Source organism: Lissotriton vulgaris, unplaced genomic scaffold (genome assembly GCF_964263255.1).
Source record: "Lissotriton vulgaris unplaced genomic scaffold, aLisVul1.2 SCAFFOLD_291, whole genome shotgun sequence".
NCBI lineage: Eukaryota > Metazoa > Chordata > Amphibia > Caudata > Salamandridae > Lissotriton > Lissotriton vulgaris.
The window spans coordinates 1369765-1388834 of NW_028248508.1; the positions used below are offsets into that span (position 1 = coordinate 1369765).

At 46.2% G+C, this 19070-nt stretch overlaps 1 protein-coding gene across 2 annotated transcripts in view; it reads right to left on the bottom strand.

Annotated features, from left to right (window-relative positions):
* AGGF1 (angiogenic factor with G-patch and FHA domains 1) overlaps positions 1–19070 on the bottom strand; it is a 478374-nt gene that overhangs the window by 207022 nt on the left and 252282 nt on the right. For both annotated transcript variants that reach the window (XM_086949991.1, XM_086949990.1), the window contains exons 8-9: positions 17104–17155; positions 16879–16980 (exon numbers count right to left, since the gene is read on the bottom strand). In XM_086949991.1, coding sequence (XP_086806117.1) covers positions 16879–16980; positions 17104–17155 — 154 coding nt within the window. The remainder of the gene's footprint in view (positions 1–16878; positions 16981–17103; positions 17156–19070) is intronic.

Here is a 19070-nt window from a genome sequence, read left to right on the forward strand (position 1 = left end):
AGCTGGGGCATCCCATATACATTGCAAAATCTTTTCCCTCCTTTGCCTCACCCTAAGGCCATTGACATTCCAAGATAAAAAATCCATCTGGGCCTCCCTGCTGATACACATTTTTATTCCTAGCTTGCTCCCAACCCTTGCAACCAGCGTTCCTAGACATTAAAAGAGGACTAAATATTTTTGTTTAAATTTGTTTTATTGATTTTAGGAAAAGACAAGTACATTGGATTTCCTGTAAGTGCCCGCAAGATTACATTGTAATGCCCGACTTTTAGAAATGCGATAACATTGTATGCGGGAGTCCTTTGGTGCGACAAGTATCCATGAGTGCCATCTTGGTATCGGCGTGCATCTCGTAACTCGTGTCATTCGTGAGTACAAACATTTGCAACAAGAACTCCCCCTCTCCCTAAACCCCCCCCCCCACCCCAACCAGTGTGCAATGTTCCATGTCAGTAGAAGACATGGTTTGTAGGAGACTCATGATGTCTGTGGTCTGGGCTCGGCTGCAGAGTGACGTGCCTCTGTGAGGCGTAGCAGGTGAAGGTACTTCGGGCATGTTATTTCGTTAAATTCCTCCGATAGGAGAGATAAGATCGGTTGCCAGATTGTGTGGAAAGAAGCTGTGGACTGTGTGAGCGTGGCTAGGATGCGCTTCATACCCAGTGTGTACCAGAGTTTGTGTAGCCAACCAGTGTGTGTGGGCCGTGCATTTGTGCCCCAGAGAGATAGGATATGTTGAGAAGCAGCCTGCATTGCTAGGCAAATTTGCCTTCCTCTAGGGGACTTCAGCGGGAACATTGAGCGTGTTCGGGAGCCCCAATAGTGTATATGCGGGAATCGTGAAATTTCAGTGTCAAAATAAGTGTCAATGTCATTGAGGACTGACGTCCAATAGGCTGTGACCTCCCTGCAGTCCCAGAGAAGATGCGTCAAGGTGCCTTCCTCGCCATACCCTCTCCAACAAGTCGAGCTCCGTGACGGGTCACCCTTATGCAGTCTGACCGGGATCAGGTACCAGTAAGTCGCCAGTTTCACCGCCTTCTCTCTACCTACTGTGTTCCTGGCTGTGTGGTGGGCGCTGTAGTATATAGAGTGCCAGTCCCGGGTCATGAGCGGTCGTCCCAGTTCCGCCTCCCAGCGTCGCTAGCCAGCAGAACGGTGTGTCCTCTGAGGTCGGGAGATCATTTTATAAAGGTCTGTGATTAATTTGCGATCGGAGTCTTTGGTAACGAGCCATATTTCAAAAGTCGTCAGCTTCCTAGCTACTAGGGGGATAATGTCAGGGTGTGATAACCAGTGACGGATTTGACAGTATTGGAAACGTTGTGGGGCGGTGATATCATAGAGCTGTGGTAGTGTGGTGAACGGTATAAATCCCTCTAGGTCAAAGAGATGACCCGCTGATCTGCAAGTGGACCCGCGCCATTGTGGGAACGTGTGAGTATCCATCCCCGGGGCAAAAGTCAGGATTGTCAAACAAAGGCGTGAGTGGTGACGGGAAAGTTGTGAGCTCCCTTGAAAAGGCCTTGAAAAAAGACCCAACCACCAGCACCAAGGACGCCTTCAAAAACGCCACCCGCACTCACCACCAACTAATCCGAAAAGCCAAGAAAACAGCATTCAAGGATCGACTTGACAACAACGCTCACAACAGCAAGGAACTTTTCAACATCGTCAAGGAATTTTCCAATCCCTCGGCCAACTCCAACGACATCACCCCCTCTCAAACCCTCTGCGACTCCCCAGCCTCATTTTTCCACAACAAGATTGCAGACATCCACAACAGCTTTGACAACCAACCCGGAAACCAACCCACCCTACCATTTGCTGATCATCTTCCCTCCGTGAACACCCTTAACGACTGGAACCCAATCTCCACTGAGGACACCATCCGCCTGATGAATTCCATCCACTCAGGATCCCCCACAGACCCATGTTCTCACCTCATCTTCAACAAAGTAGACTCCATCATAGCACCGCACCTCCGAGACGTCATCAACTGCTCCTTCAACTCCGCCACCTTCCCGGAAAACTGGAAACACGCTGAACTCACCGCCCTTCTGAAAAAACCCACAGCGGACCCGACCGAACTCAAAAATTACCGCCCCATCTCGCTTCTTCCATTCCCGGCCAAAGTCATCGAGAAAGCTGTCAACAACCAGCTCGCCGCCTTCCTCGAAGCCAACAAATCCCTCGACCCCTCACAATCTGGCTTCCGAGCAAAACACAGCACTGAGACCGCCCTCATCGCAGCAACAGACGACATTCGAACTCTACTGGACAATGGAGACACAGTCGCCCTCATCCTCCTCGACCTCTCTGCAGCATTCGACACAGTCTGCCACAGCACCCTTTTACAACGCCTCAATAACATCGGAATCCAAGGAAAAGCACTTGAATGGATCACCTCGTTCCTCACCGGAAGAACCCAGAGAGTCCGCCTTCCACCATTCAAGTCCGAGGCCTCTGAAGTCATCTGCGGCGTACCACAAGGATCCTCACTCAGTCCCACCCTCTTCAACGTATACATGAGCCCCCTCGCGGCCATAGCACGCCAACACAACCTCAACATCATCTCGTACGCGGATGACACTCAACTGATCCTTTCCCTCACCAATGACCCCAGCACCGCCAAAACCAACCTACACGAAGGAATGAAAGAAGTTGCCGAATGGATGAAACAAAGCCGTCTGAAACTAAACTCAGACAAAACAGAAGTCCTCATCTTAGGTACATCCCCCTCGGCATGGGACGACTCTTGGTGGCCGGTAGCCCTTGGAAAAGCACCCATCCCGACAGACCACGCACGGAACCTAGGCGTCATCCTGGATTCTTCACTCTCAATGAACAGACAAGTCAGCGCCGTATCCTCTTCCTGCTTCAACATTCTTCGCATGCTCAGAAAAACATTTCGCTGGATCCCCTCCGAAACAAGGAAAACACCCACGCTCTGGTCACGAGCCGACTAGACTACGGTAACACCCTCTACGCAGGTACCACCGCAAAACTCCAGAAGAAACTCCAACGAATCCAAAACGCCTCAGCAAGACTCATATTAGACATCCCACGCAACGAACACATCTCTGGTCACCTTAAAGACCTCCACTGGCTACCCGTCAATAAGAGGATCACCTTCCGACTGCTTACCCACGCACACAAATCACTCTACGACATCGGTCCAGAATGCCTCAACTAACGACTGTCCTTCTACACCCCCTCCCGCCAACTACGTTCTTCCAGCCAAGCCCTCGCCACTGTACCTCGCATCAACAAGACCACCATGGGAGGCAGATCCTTTTCATACCTGGCTGCTAAAACATGGAACTCACTCCCCGCTTACCTTCGCCTTACCCAGAACCACCTAGCATTCAGAAAGCAACTTAAAACGTGGATATTTGACAAGTAATCCTCCTCCCCTTCCTAAGCGCCTTGAAACCCTCCGGGTATGTAGTGCGCTATATAAATTCTATGACTTGACTTGACTTGACTAGCTCTCTTTTAATTGCCACTGAGTCCCATACGTGTAGCACCGTACGGGTTATGGGTGAATTCTGAATGTATCTAGGCCTGTTCGTGCGATGGAGAAAGGGTATTTTCCAGAGTGAGGTCTGCGTCATTGCCCTGCCTTGAAACAGCCATCTCTTTTCCGGCTCAGGCCTGTACCACTCCACAAGATACCTCAATTGTGCCGCCTGAAAGTATTGCTGTAGGCTCCCCCCTCGTCTGGCCCCTGAAAAGACAAGCTTCTGCGCATCCACAACCACTTCCCAGCCCAGATAAAAGTGTTGGAGGGTCTTGGTGGTGCCTGTAGGGGGCATCGCCGGGATGGACTGAAAAATGTATATTAGCCCAGGAAGTGCGGACATCTTTATCACTGCAATACGCCCCGGTAGAGATAATTGTTGTTTCCGACACCTTCTGAGGTCCTCTTGGAGCTGCGAGGTAGCCCTAGGGTAATTCAGAGTGACCATTTGCTCGGTGGACTGGGAGAGGACGATTCCCAAGTATGGGAGCTGCGTATGAACCAGTAATCCCCCGCTGTACAAGGTGGGCTCATGTGCGGTATGGGAGTTGCTGCCGAGCGGAAGGATCATCGACTTCCCTTTGTTGATCTGAAGGCCTGACCCACGTCCGAAAGCCTCCATTTCCTCTAAGAAAGCTGGCACTGATTGCACAGCGCTGCCAAGATGTTGTCGGCATACATGCTGATTGGGTGCGGCTCTCCTCCAAAAGTGGTGTCGCAGATATTCGGGATGTCCCACACCCTCTGCGCGAGCGGTCCTACATAGAGCGCAAAGAGGAGGGGCGAGAGCGGGCACCCTTGCCAAGTGCCCCACTGGATTTCAAACGGTTTTGAACCTATCCCATTAATCCGGATCCGTGCCTGAGGTCGATGATAACAGCTTGCAATCCATGCTCTGAAGCGTTCCCCAATGCCAAAGTGTACCAGGATCTTCTCGAGAAAGCCCCATTCCACCCTGTCAAACTCTTTCTCTGCGTCTATCGAAAGAAGAACGGAGTCTGACTGCGGGAAGTGGGTTTTATCGATTAAGTGGAGAATACGCTTAGTGTTGTCGCTGCATCGTCTACCTGAGATAAACCCCGATTGCTTTGGTTCTATAATACCCGGTAGACGTGGTCCAAGTCTGGAAGCGAGAATCCCCGTAAAGAGTTTGAGGTCGAGGTTGAGTAAAGAAATCGGCCTGTAGGCCGCGCAGTGAGTGGGGTCTTAGCCTGGTTTAGGCAGCACAATAATGTCCGCTTCCAGCATATCAGAAGGAATGGAGCCCGGCCCTTGAAATTAATAAAAAAGTTTGGTTACTAACGGTGCAATTAAGAGTAAAAAAAATTTGTAAAAAACAGAAGAGAAGCCTTCTGGGCCGGGTGATTTCAGGGGCTTAAGGCACGAGATTGCGCTGATCACCTCCTCAATCCTGATTGGTGCGTCCAGCGAGGTCGCACCTTCCGCGTTGAGAGCTGTGGTGGCTACTCCGCTCAGGTATGTCTCTGCTTCACTATCAAGATGAGGGTCGGCACTGTAGAGGGATGCATAAAATTCCCTAAAAGCCTCTGCAATATGAGCCTCGTCGTGTATCAACTCCCCGTGAGCGTCATGTAGGGTCGCAATTTTGAAACGGTGGACTTTGGCTAGGAGTGCGTCCGCCAGGAGGCGCCCCGTTTTATCCCCACCTACATAGTACGTGTGACGCCGCCTAAGTGCTGCGTACTCGGCCCTGTCCACATCTATACCCGCCAGCTGAGCTCTGGCTGTTTTCAGCTGTTTTCAAATTCTAAGAGCCCCTGTACGACTGTGTACCCTCTCCAGTTCGGTCACTTTGGCCGTGAGCGAGTCCCGTTTGTCCTTACGTTCTTTGATTTCCCCCGCAGAGATTGCTATTAGCTCTTCTCTCACTACCGCTTTCAAAGCCCCCCAAATAGCGGACGCTGGCATATCCGGCTGATCGTTCAATTTAAGGTAGTCAGTGATGCGCTTGTGTACTTGTTGGACTATCTCCTTACGCTGTAGTAGGGCCTCCTGCAACCTCCCTCTACCCTGCGGTACTTTGGTGCGTGGAACCCTTATCGTTATTTCCACCGCGTCGTGATCTGAAATGGTGGCTGGGGTAATGTCTACCTCCTCTACCTTCTCTACCAACTCTGAGGATCCTAAGAAGTGGTCCAACCTAGCATACGTGTGGTGCATGTGTGAGTAGAACGTGTATTGTGGGTTCTCAGGATGCTTAGCTGGCCATAGGTCCACGAACCCCCTCTGAGACAGCCAGTCCCTCCAGTCTGGTGGGAGCGCCCCTGTAGCGCCGAAGCGGTGGCCGGACCTCTCCGCCCCCCCTGTCCATAACCAGATTAAGGTCCCCTCCAATGAGAAGGAAGCGAGTCGAGGAGCATAAGGTCTCTGAAAGGGCCTATTTAAAAAAGTGCTCCTGACCTGTGTTAGGGGCGTACAGGGATCCCACTGTCATGGTCAAGCCACCCACCCTAATATTGTAGGCGATGAGCATGCCCTTGATCTCTCCCACCTTTCCCCCTATGTGCCCATGGAAGTGTTTGGCAAAAAGGATAGCCACCCCGTCTTTTTGTCGGTAGTAGAAGAGAAGAATTGCTGAGGGAAAGTGCGAGACCTCATTCTGTGCCAGTTCTTGGTTAGGAGGTGGGTTTCTTGAAGCAAACATATAGAGGCACCCGAATTCTCTAGATATGAGAGGACAGCCCTCCTTTTAATGGGGTTGTTAAGCCCTTTTACATTCAGGGTGATAACCCGTAATTTAGCCCCTGTTATCTCGCCCCTTGAGTATTGGAACGTCCTGAACTGAAGGGGGCCACCCCTTCCGAGCGTCTCTCCAGAGCCCCGGTCCCTGTTGGACACTAGTTCCCTCCCACCAACTAAGCCACCCGTCCCACCCAGCCCCTTCCCCCCACATTCCGCAGTCCCAAACTCCCCCCTTCCGCCCCCGCCCTAACCCCAACAAGAAGACCCCAACAGTGTATCATAGTCCCAAGCCTGGATACTGGAATCGCAGGCCTGTAGTGAAGTTACCTGAGTGAGCGAACAGCCGCGGTGACCCCCTTGGCCCCCCGCCCGCCACCCCCCTCCGGACCAGCATTGTCACAGTGCCAAAGAATCCCCATCATACAAATAAATCAGTCTGTCGGTGACGAGTCTCTGGACACCTCCTGGACGGCCAGGGCCTGTTCCTGTGCTATCGTAGCTGGGTCTGGTTTCAGTTCCGTTTTGGGCGACCCTCTGCGTCCGCCTCTTTGCCACCCTCCCCATGAGGATTGCTGGGAGGGTCCTGGTGAGGCAGGCCTCTCGTGTTGAATTCCTAGCAAGGCGCAGGTGTCCTGGAGGGATCTCAACTGGTGCAGAGTACCATTCCATTTGAAGATCAGACGTAAGGGGTGTCCCCAAAAGTACGGGATCCCCTTGTCACGCAGGACTGTCGTGGTGAGTTTGAATGCTTTTCTCTTTGGAAGTGTGATGGCAAATAGGTCCTAAAATAGTGCTACTGGGTGACCTTGGTATTGAAGAGGTTGCTTTTGGCGTGCTTCGCGAAGAATTGTCTTTTAGTGGAACGTCTGGTAGGAAGGCTAGGATATCCTGGGGGAGGGGGGGGGGGGGATAACGGTTGTGCGCCGTGCCAGCCCTACTCTGTGGCTCTGTCAATACGGATGTCAAAGTCTGTAGATTCTCCCAAAATCTCTCGAAATACGCCCTGCAGGTGCTCAGTGATGTTTGCTCCTTCTTTAGATGGTATGCCTCGGATCTGAATATTGTTGCGTCGAGATCTGTTCTCTAGATCCTCGGCGTGCGCTTGTAGGTCTACTTGTTGGTCCCAGAGTTTTTGCTGAAGTTGTTCGACTTCCTCACTTCTTGTCTGATCCGAATCTTCGAAGGCCGCCACTCGCTCACCAAAGACGTCCACCTCTCGTCGTATCTCCCGGACTTCCCCAGCAACTTCCTGTTTTAGCGTTAGGAAATCTTCCCTCAGTGAGTTAAAGAGGGTTTCCAGGAAGGACCTGGTGATGGGTACCTCTCCGTCCCCCGGTTCTGTGTGGTGCTTTGATGCCGCTGGGGAAGAGGGCCCTCTATCTCCTTTGGGCGGGCCCTTGAGAAGCATATCGGTGAGTGTACGTTCCCCCTTCTTCCTTGTGTTGGCCATGCTCCTTCGCCTTTCGTCAGTGCTGACTACCCCTCGATTGTACAAAGCTTCAGAGACTGCGCTCCACGTCGTGACCACGGGGGAGCTGTGAGCGGCTAGTGATGGATTCCACCCCTCACTGGGGATCTGTGTAACAGTCTGGAAAGGGAGAAAATAAGGGTCGCCGCTAGCCCCCTGTCATCCCACGCCGGTCCGTCACGCCGCTGCCGCAAAGCCTCCCACGCGTGGTCCCAGCCAGGCAGCCCACATTTGTGCTGGTACCCCACTGCTGGCCGCGGACTTGCAAGGGCTTGATGTTCACCTCGAGCCTCTGCCCACCGCACAATGGTACAGTTTCCGCTGCCGAAGGTCCTTTGGGCAGAGGGGGAGCCCAGGCCCGGCCAAATCCCCAGGTGAGGACTCAAAGGGCCTTCGCTGCTGCTGTCGCCAGCCAGTCTTTAATGAAGCTCAGCTAGCCCCTCCAGGCTGTTGGGGCACACGCAGGGCTCACTAATCGCACTTTCAGCGCCTGGTGGAGGGTCTCGTAATCAGTCCCTGTGGTGGTGGCAAGTAGGCCTTCGCGATATCCCCCCTGCCGCCTCAATCGCCAATGAGGGCACACTCCCTGCGATGTGCGTCCTCCTGTGGACCACCACTACACCAACTGGCCGCTGCTCAGCCTGCCGAACTTGCTGCAGTGCTTACAAAATGGCACCAGGGTCCGTATCAGGGCCCAGCTTCCTCAGCGCAGCAGCCCCCTGCCTTCTCATCGTCACTGCGGAATGCTCTGTCCTGCCCGCTCCGTGGGTGCTCGGCGCCTGTGTGGAGCCTCCAGGGGAAAACGGTGGATGTGCTTGTCAGATCGCCGGGGGAGGCAGGGCCCATCCGCGCCAGGTAGGGCCCCGCAGCCCCGGCATCGATTTTCGCACCTCCTCGCACACTGCGGCCTTCTCGCTGCTCGCTGGCTGCCAAGCTGCTGCTGGTTGCCCGCCTCCCAGTCGGGCTGCCGCTAACGTCCCCGATCAGGTCACAAGGGCAGATGTGTCGCTGGCGAGCATGTGGGACCCAGGGAGCCTTGGGGCTCTTCCACCAACCTCTGGCGCGATCGCCGCAGTGCTCCAGTCAGGGCGCCATGTTTCAGCAATAGGCGGCGGGTCACGATTTGCTCCCTCTGCATCGCTCGAGCCTCAGGTCTGCTCTCAGCGCCGACTCCGTGGACTCCTCCAACTTCCCCACCAACATCAGCTCTGAGGGGGGATTTTATGCTATATTTGGCCCTGGGGAGGGTTCGATACGAGGAGCCTCCGGGTTCTGCTGCCTCCTAGGTCGCCAGCTTGGCCATGCCCAGACAAATATTTTTGGGTATTTTTTCCCCATGCTCCCCCACCCGTGCCTTCACACGTGCCCTTCCCTCCCTCTCCCTTGGAAAACCCTCCTTACTCTCCCTCATAGCCTAAGCCTTAAGGAGACTTCCCGAGGTTGGAGAGCTACTGCTACAATAACTAAAAAAAAGTGAAATAAGTGATCTCTTAAACGAAATTAAGTACAAAAAATTAGAGCAAAAAAATATGACAGAGCAGGACAGAAGGGAAATATACTACATAACATCGTATATATAAAGGGATATAGGGATAATGACTTCGTAGGAGAAATCGGAGAAGAAATCAGAAAGGAAAAGACCCAAGAGAAACTATCTTCAGCTTCCTACTTCACAGTAGTGCCAGATAAAGATCTGAGGAAATCTTCAGCTTCATCTACTCTCCGAAAGGTCTGTATTTTATTATTATGCATCACCTTCAGACTAGCAGGGAACCTTAACTGAGCCGTCGTGCCCCATTTTCTGAAAGGTTCAATCAGGTTACCAAATTCCCATTGCTTGTTGGCTGTAATTTGGGAGACATCTGATCTAATATTAAAATTGATTCCGTCTACCGATAGGTTTTTTTGTTTTAAAGCTCTTGATAATATCTCTTCCTTTATGTAGTAAGTCAGAAAATTAACCAGGATTCTCCTAGGTTTTGGCTTCTTTGGATTTAACCGGAAGGGGTACCTGTGAACCCTCTGCATATCCTTTACCAGATCTTCTTCAGAGCATTCCATATGCACTCCCAATTTAATCAACCGCGCCATAAAGGTCTTGATATCTTCCCACTCTGATCCTTCCGGGATTTTTTATAATGTGGAGATTGTTTCTCCTCTGATTATTCTCCATAGATTCTAGTTTTCCCTCAATATAACCTCATTCCCTTTTAAGTCCATGATCTCCTTTGAGTTGGCCACAATCTGTTTTGTTAGATCTCTAACTGAGCTTTCTAGCTGCGATGTCCTGTGATGTCATCCCATTTTTTCTCCAGACTATCACAGGCGAGCTCTAATCTCTTTTTGATTACTTTCAGAGATTTCAAATCTAAGTAGTGTGGCTCACTTGTTAGAGGCGGCAGACCCGAGAGCAGAGGACGGCCTGGGACCAGGGTTCGATTCCCGGCGCGGCAGGTTTCTGGACCAGGGTCAGCGGACTCGATAATTCTCTCGCCTCGGTGCCCACTCTGATCAGCGATCACACTCGGCAACTCTGGGCATTAGCTTGCCTCATCTTCACTAACGGCCCCCCAGACCGCCGGGGATGCCTGGTCTCACCCTGGAGATACCCATTAAGGGACCATCTCTCAGGGAAGCCAGGAAGGGTTTCGCAGCGGTCGAAGCGCCAGGACGCCTACGGGTAGCAGTGCGCTATATAAATGCCTACACATTACACACATTCCTAACTTCCATGGTTAGCAGGTTAATAAGATTCGAAACCGACTGGGCTTGTGGCATTTCTTGGGGCTTCTGCAGCGCCTGGGTATGGCAAGTGTCTAACGCCAGGCTCTCCCTCTCTGCACCATCCTGAGCCTCCGGTGGAGCTTTATCATTCATTATTTCTGTATGGAGAACCCGTGCATCCATGTTGTCTGAAGGGAAAAGCAAACCTCCCTCTTCCAGCTCTGCCGTTTGTTTTTTTGGGGGTGCTGAGCAGAGCAAATTATCGGCCTCACAGGATTTTGCCAATACCTGATATTTGTTAGGCTCAAAATGACTCGATGCCCCGAAGCCAAGGTAGGGTTTTTTTTAGTTCCAGAGTCTTGGGTACCACTTTAAAAAAGGTTCTAGGTTTGGCTCCCCCAAAGTCGGTGCACCAAAGAAGGTGGACCTTTGACCAAACCTTGTTGGCCGATGAGGCGTTAATGGAAAAATTGGGGGTGGAATCTCAATTTTTTTTCAGCAGAACTTGGATAGTGCCCCATTAGGCATAGTATGGGATTCATATGAGGCCTTTTTAAGAAGGAGGATAACATCTCTCCAGTCCCATGAAAATAAGCAATGGAGGACTGAAATTCTTGCCATTGAAGATCAGATCCAGTTGGTAGAACATAAGATTCAGGATAAAAAAAATGCAGGAGTCCGGGTTTGCTACTATTGAGGTCCTTAAAGTTGAGTTAGCAGGCATTTTGGAAAGAAGGGGGGCAGGAGAGATGGCAAGCGTGCAGATTGGCCCACTTTAACTATGGAGAAGATTGTGGCAAGCTTCTCGCTTGGAAGATAAAAAATTATCAAGTAAAAAACTTTATTAAAGAACTAAAGTTGGATGGGTCAGCAGACCTAGCTAAGTCAAGGGAAGATATAGAAGAGGCTTTGATCAATCATTTTGGGGAAGTGTACTCGGAAAATCTAGTTACGCAGGGACAGAAAGTGTCAGAGTGGTTGGGTCAGGAAGTTCCCCATAAGCTGCCTGAATCCCAAAGGGAAGAGGTGTATAGGTAAATTCTGGACTTGGAGATTAGAAATGTCATTAAAGCCGGGAAAGCAAATAAGGCAGCAGGACCAGATGGTATCCCGGTAGATATATACAAAAAACTGGAGAAATTTCTTGTCCCAGTATTGGTTAGATTGTTTACTCAGATTTTTGAAGGGGGTAAGAAGATACCAGAATTTTGGAATGACGCCACTGTCACTCTGATCCTCAAGGTAGATAAACCACCTAACCGCTGTGACTCTTACAGGCCTATCTCGCTGCTTAACTCAGTTTACAAGAGCTTTACGAAGTTATTAGCATGTAGGCTGAGTGGAGCACTAGACGAGTTGCTAAATGAGGATCAGAAGGGCTTTGTGCGTGGCAGAGGCATCAAGGAATTAACCTATAACTTAATTGGTGCTACAGACATAGCAACTACATTCAAAATACCACTAGCAGTTATTACGGTAGATGCGACTAAAGCATTTGATCGGGGTTAATTGGTCTTATCTGCTGGAAATTTTACAGCTTTCTAATTTGGGCGGAAATTTCTGCAGGGCAATAGCTCTTTTATATAAGAATCCGACAGCCAGGGTTTTGGTGAATGGTAACATCTCTAATAGTTTTAACAACAATCAAATTAGGCAACCAAGTCAAAGATCGGGCGCACAGCTCTAAGTAAGGGAATGTATTACAACATAGGAAAATATGAAGTGTGAACTCGAAGAGAGAAAGGTACTGGTTGCCAGACAGTCACCAAAACACCCCAGATCTCCAGGGTAATTTGACATTCAAAGCAGTATCTCTCTGAGCTCCACAATTATAATCAATAGAACGTGAGTTCACCAATGTTACATAATATTCCAAAATGTTCAAGTGCAGGAGTAAAGTCTTTTGCCACAGTATTGTCTTGTAATGAGAAAATTCCACCAATCCGGTATTCCAATCTCTTTTAATGGTATTATCTCTTCAATCAAATTCACAATTGTCCTTAATTGTCTTTCAGCCAACACGTGTTTCGTCTGATGCCAATCCCCGCATCAACAGACTTCATCAGGGCTCAGTCACAAATAAGTCTTGACAAAAATAATAATTCCAAGTATTTCAATAATTCGTAAGATCAGTTAGAAGAACCTATCATCGTGTAGGTAAATCTTCTTCAAAAGGAACGTCGAACGAGATACAGCAAATTTGGTATCTGGATACACGAGTACGTGTACCTGTCCATAGACCGCAATATCTCCTCGTGAAAGCCGGGGAGTTCACGAGGAGATATTGCGGTCCTTTAAAGTTTATGTTTTTGTTTCAAAATATTCCATTGGCTTTTAAGGAAGTTTGGCTCCAAAAATCCCAATCCAAAATATCTGGGCGTTGAAAGGTAGGAGAATTGCCTGGAAAAAGCTTAGGCGACAGTTTGATAAAGGAGGGCTAAGACTCCCGGATTTGTGTCATTATGCCTGGGTGTTTTTATTAAAAGGAGGAAAATGCTTATGAAATAAGCCAGATAGCTCGGATATTGGGAGAATGTTTAACGCCATGTTATCCGATGTACAAGGAGGCAAGCAAAAGTTCATATATATATATATATATATATATATATATATATATATATATATATATATATATATATATATATATATATATATGGTGAAACTCGCTATTTTAAAAAAGTAAGGCTCAAGACTTTGCAAAGTTTTGCATTAACTTGGTAAAAAAATAAGGAGAGACTCCAATATGAGCTATTACAGTAGTATGGCCCCTGTTTGGGACTCTCCGGGTTCCCCGGAATGGTCAAAGGACTGCCTGGCTCGTTCCTTGAAAGATGCTGGGATAAACAACTGGGGTCAATTGATGGTGGATGGAGTACTGATCTCCTGGGAGGAGGCCCAGGAGATAGCGGTTGGGCAACTATCAAAATTAAAATACCAGCAAATTAAAAGTTGGAGCATCTTGGATGGGTTAGGTGCAGGATAATCTAATGTACTAGAATCCTTAATAAAATCGGAAGGATCCCGTGGAAAAGAGGTGTCAAGATGGTACTGGAGCGTAGTGGAGTGCTCGGATGGAGACTTTATTCTGCCAGCAACACTGTGGGAAAAGAGCTTGCCGGGAGAGCAGTCCATAGACTTATGGCAAGTATCTTGTAACATGTTATACTCCACAGTACGTGGCGCAAATTTAAGTTAGAACCACCTTTTTTGTCTCCACCGGGTCTATTAGACGCCATATAAGCTGGTAAAATTAGCAAAAGGCGCTAAGCCGAGATGTCTAAGTGTGGGGAGAGAAAAGTAAAGATGAACATATGTTCTTGAATTGCCCGGTATTACGAGTTTTTTGGCAGATGTGAGTAACACAATATTTTTAATACTTGGAGAACTGATCCAGGTAAGCATTTCCCTTGTCTTTTTTGGGCTTCCAGTTAATTATGAAACAATATCGCAAAACACAAGAAAATTTATTTTTTACTTAATATTGCTTGCCCGCAGAGAAATCTGTAAATATTAGATTAAAGCTACGTCCCCGAATAAAGTAGAATGGTTAGCTCCTGTAATGTAAACTATTGTCATATGATTAGGCCTTTATACCATGTTTGATTGACTACCCCGGTGGCGGTCTTGAGAGGGTCTGGTCATTTGATGGGGTTCCTATGGTCGGAGTAATAGAAGAAAGGTATAGAGTGACCCATCTTAGCTCTGAACACAAAAGGGCTTCGGAGGGTGCTATGTTCAGGGAGACCTAGGAGTTCTGTTTCCTTACTCCTTTTGTGGACCTAGGCTGATGAGGACAAAAAGTTTAAAAAAAATAAAATAAAAAATTACTTCTTCAGTGAGTCTTTGGTCATGCACGCTTCACTCTTTTCTTCCCATGTAAAGTTTTATTTGTGAAAAGGCCCTCTTCAACATTGGCACTTGAAACAGGCAACGTCAAAATAGCCAGTACACAATTTGCTAACTCTGGCCACTGACATAACTTTCCATGCCAATACTGGTGCGCCTGAAGATTGCGATCCTCTGCGACAGGTTCTGCAAGATGTGCGTTGAACTGGGCGCATTTGCCTTCAGAGTTATTGAAGTGGTCAAAAATGAGGCAGCACTTTTGAAACTCTGGAGAAAATTTCCCTTTTCTGAAGGGATCTATAACTTTTGCAGATTACCACAGTGAGGCTTCATTGACTTCAAATGCCATGGTTGGTGAATGGCTATTTCTCATAGATTGTAGAATAAAAGTTCCTGAATTGCTCCTCAACATTTCTTCGCTTACCAAGTGGCAAGCATTCTAACATGGAACATGTTCCAGTGCCAAAGTCACTAAAAGTGTTGCCCAGCCTACTCCCAAGGAGATGTTTCACATCTACACCAATTATGCTGAACACTAGGTAGATAAGGGTGTTTTCAGACTCTAATTTTTTTTCTTATGTCTACTACAGCAGATTTGTTTTCCTGTAAAAATCAGAAAATGCAGAAGAGTGTATTTTTTTTCAAATCACTATAAATATGTGACCAAAGATCCTCACATTTATTGCCTTTGGCATCATCATTCAGCAAAAGTTCTGTTAATGGTTGCCACATGGATAATATAGCATTAATGGCCTCTAGGATTGAGAACTACCAGCTGAGTGACACAGTTGGGATCTTTCTTTCTTTGATGCCACACAATGCACAAATAGAGAAATATTAGCATTTTAGTTTCCGTGCATAACAAAACAGTGCACCAGAATAGACTAAAAAGTCAGTCGCATTGTTAATTAACTCCGAAGATTGTTACAATGCTTTCAGCATACCGTCTAACAAGTGGCAAGGATCTCTTACAGGGAAGCACTTCCACTCAGGTATCAATTTTGGAAGGTGATAACACAACTTTTTCATATAAGTAGGTGAATCACTGTAAATACAAACAATATCACTACAATCTGTGTTGAACTTGGTAAGAACTTTTTGCAGCAGGATTTCAAGTGACACTGTATTCCATGTTTTCCAAAAGACTGGTGTCATGTTTTCACCAGTATCCCAGATGCTTTGTGACTGCACTCTTTTCACATATACCTGTCACTATACCTTGCATTGAATGTTTAAAATCTGGGACATTTGGCAATTCACCTACTATCAATACTGACTCACTGGAAAAGGAGGCTGATGTATCTAGTTTTTTTTACTCATTCTCTGTGGGTAAATGTGATGGTACATACTGGGAAAAATTCTTACGAAACCTAAATTTTTCCTGTCAGTGAAAGACTCAAACATAGCCAAAAAATCGAATATGATTTTGATATTTCCTGATTCTATACAGTTTATAAAATAAATAGAAAACACCTAAAACACGCTTCTAACCCCTGTATCTTTAGACTAAAGACCACATAACTAAAAAAGGAAGAAACAATATTTCTGTGACATCCATAAACAACAAAACTCATGCAGAATAATGTTAGCCTAGTCTTCCTTACTGCTACCTTATATAACAAAGTTACATTGTATTGGCCCCTTTAGGAAGAAATAAAAATTACTCTTTCACTCTCCTTTTCCTATCTTTGAATGGCATTCAGTTTGTGGTTGTGCAGGTTTTTTTTCAGTATTTATATGTTTACACTGATGAGGGCCATTTCCCTTCCGGTATGGTTTTAACAGTTATTATAGGTTTAAACCTAAAACCGGACAGCCTACTCATGAGCTTCTAGCAGCGTTCTAGCTACCTTTAAGTAGCTCTGCTGTGAGCAGTTTAGTGTACTAAATTCTAAGCATTTGCTTGACTGAATTAATATATGTATACCACAACTGTAAAGGATGCATCGGGAATGGAAATGTGTGTATTTTCAGCCCTAATAAACCTAAATTTGGAGAAAAATGGTTTGTTTTCCAAAGTATATTTTAAGTTGATATTTAAGTGATAAACCAGGTGGTACTGGGGGAGACTTATAACTAATATTATTACCTTTGTGGCATGAGTATTGAAGACATGGATGCTATGTATAACCCATGTAAAGGGACCACAAATTGACAAATCCTTTTTTACATTGCGTCTCGCAACCCTGCCTTGCTAGTGCAATGAAGTGATCATTGCTGGCAAACCTGCATTGAGGTGACCACTGCCAGTAATCTTGCATAGGGTGCCCACCAAAGTAATCTTGTCTAATGTGGTCCTTATTACAACACTAATAAGATTAGGTAATTGGGATGATTTTCATATAGCATAATAAGCTCTTTTGGCAGACCCGATCTACAGTAATGCTGTAATACTGTGCCCCGAAATCACCTACTCAGTTGCATTGGTAATTATGGATGCAGCATTAACACTCGATGGTTCCCGCAAATCCAGTAAGGACAGGGATAGACACAAACACCTGGATGAAGGTGGCATCAATGTAAAGAGATGTACAGCAGACTGACCATTAAGGATACTTTGCTAGGGCATGTAAATGTGATGCTTTACAGTTGTGGTCAAGGCAATGCTCACCTGCAGGATGTGGTTTCCATTGATGACGGTGCCATTTTCACTGCCTTGGTCCACAAGCACATAACTTTGTAAACCGTGGTCAAAGTAAACTTCTGCATGAAACTAAATGAAAGGAAATGAGAGAGAAGAACTATGAATCCCGTCACAAGACCCTGGTCAAGCACATAATGGATGGCTGTGATTCCGATCAAGAAAATTATGACGTTACATTAAACAGCAACGTACCTTGTTGACCACAGCCTCTGGAATTTGGATAGCGTGCTCCATATCATTCTCTCTGTAAAATGGTCACAGTATAAGTTAATTTTATTGTTTCGAAATGCTGAAAGGCCATATTTAAATTGTAGAGCTGGATGTACAGTCGGCATTAGTCAGTTTTGTTTTACGCTTGCATTCCCGATACAACACAGGGACTTAGTACTGATTATTTGATGGGACAGAAAATACAAAATAAGCATTTTATATATAACATGACAGTTTCCAACATTCATTAAAATCCTACATTTAAACTATAGCCTTTCTGGTTGATACTCTATCTAACCCTAAATTCCTCACATTGTGAATAATTCCTGGGCGTCATTCTGGATTCAGAAACTTTAATATTAGTTCCCCTATGTGCGTCTTGGTGGCATTGAGCAGCTCCGTGCCAACACCACTCCGCTCAAGTCTTGACAAGTGTAGCCGCATGTAAGAGCCACCTATAGTAGGGTGACCAGGCGCCCCGGATTTGGACAGGCAGTCATGGGTTTTCACTAGCTGTCCCGGGAGATTTTGGTAATTTAGGCTAATGTCTCGGTTTTTAGAAGGGGTCCACTGAAACCAATGAGAGGCACTTATTGGGGGTTCTAAAGTTGTGCTAGTTAGCAGCTGTTATAAGTAAGACATTTAATTAACAGGTTTAATGCTGGTTTTAAATTGGAGAAAAAACAATAGCAAACATTCATTTAACACATTTGACTTTTAAGGTGCAGTGATGGATAGCCAACAAATTGATGTATGAAAAAATATATATTTTTATTCTATTTTATTCTCATTTTTGAAATACATGTTTAAAATAATAATAAAAGTAAAAAACATGTTTTTGCCGTCCACTATGAATGTAAAAATTATATTGTATTTATATAGATAAGACATTATGTGTATATTGTTTTATAAAATTTAGGTATTTTTCACTTTTAGGTGCGTAAAAGTTCTGTACATATTGATTAATTTGTGTTATCATATTCTCTCTTATTTGCTAGTTATGCTAAAAGACGGTTTCCTGATGAAGGCAGCAGTGCCGAAACGCACGTAGTTCTTATTCTGCCGCTAGCCATCATCATTTGTATCAGTTTTGTTTTAAGAATCATGAATATAAATATGAAATGTAAATAACAATATAAAATGCATTTTATGAGTTGAAACATTTTAACCATAACAGAAAAGAAACAAAAAATACTGAAATGAGAATAAAATAGAATCAATATATATATTTTTTCATACATCAATTTGTTGGCTATCCATTACTGCACCTTAAAAGGCAAATTTGTTAAATAAATGTTTGCTATTGTTTTTTTCTCATATTTCTGTTCTTTCCCTACGTGTAGCAAACCCATTTGTTTAGTAGAGGTCCCCATATTTTCCTATAAAGTTAATGCTGGCTTTAGAAATTACATTTTTTTTATTTTCTTAGTGCTGCTTCTGTGCTTCTATGCTGATAAGAGTTGTAATTCTGCACAGCACCGTTGACATAAAATTCTAGTCCTTCTATGTTTGCAAAATATCCCGGTGTGTGGTTCTCAAGACCTGGTCACCCTAACCTATAGGCACTGTCACCACTTGTTTTCTAGATGTCCCCAGAAGCAAATCCTATTGGAAGATTGGAATAACCAGTGTAGATCTCTAGACTTTGGACCTGTTAAGATTGGAAAAGAATCCAGTTTACAGAACAGGTAGTTGGGAGGGTCGGTAGTTATCTAGAGTATACAACAGAAATATCATCATCAAAGGTAAGAAACTTGTTCTTCTTAGGGATATTCCAAATTGCAAACTCCTCACATTGTGAATACATACTACACCAGTACCTCACAAGGCGTTGGCTCTGTGAACTGGCTTGAAAAAAATAGTCATGAAAGACCGAGTGGGCAAAATGACCCTCTCTATGGACCTTAATGTCAAGGTAGTAGAGCTTTGCACCCAAGTGTATCAATGCC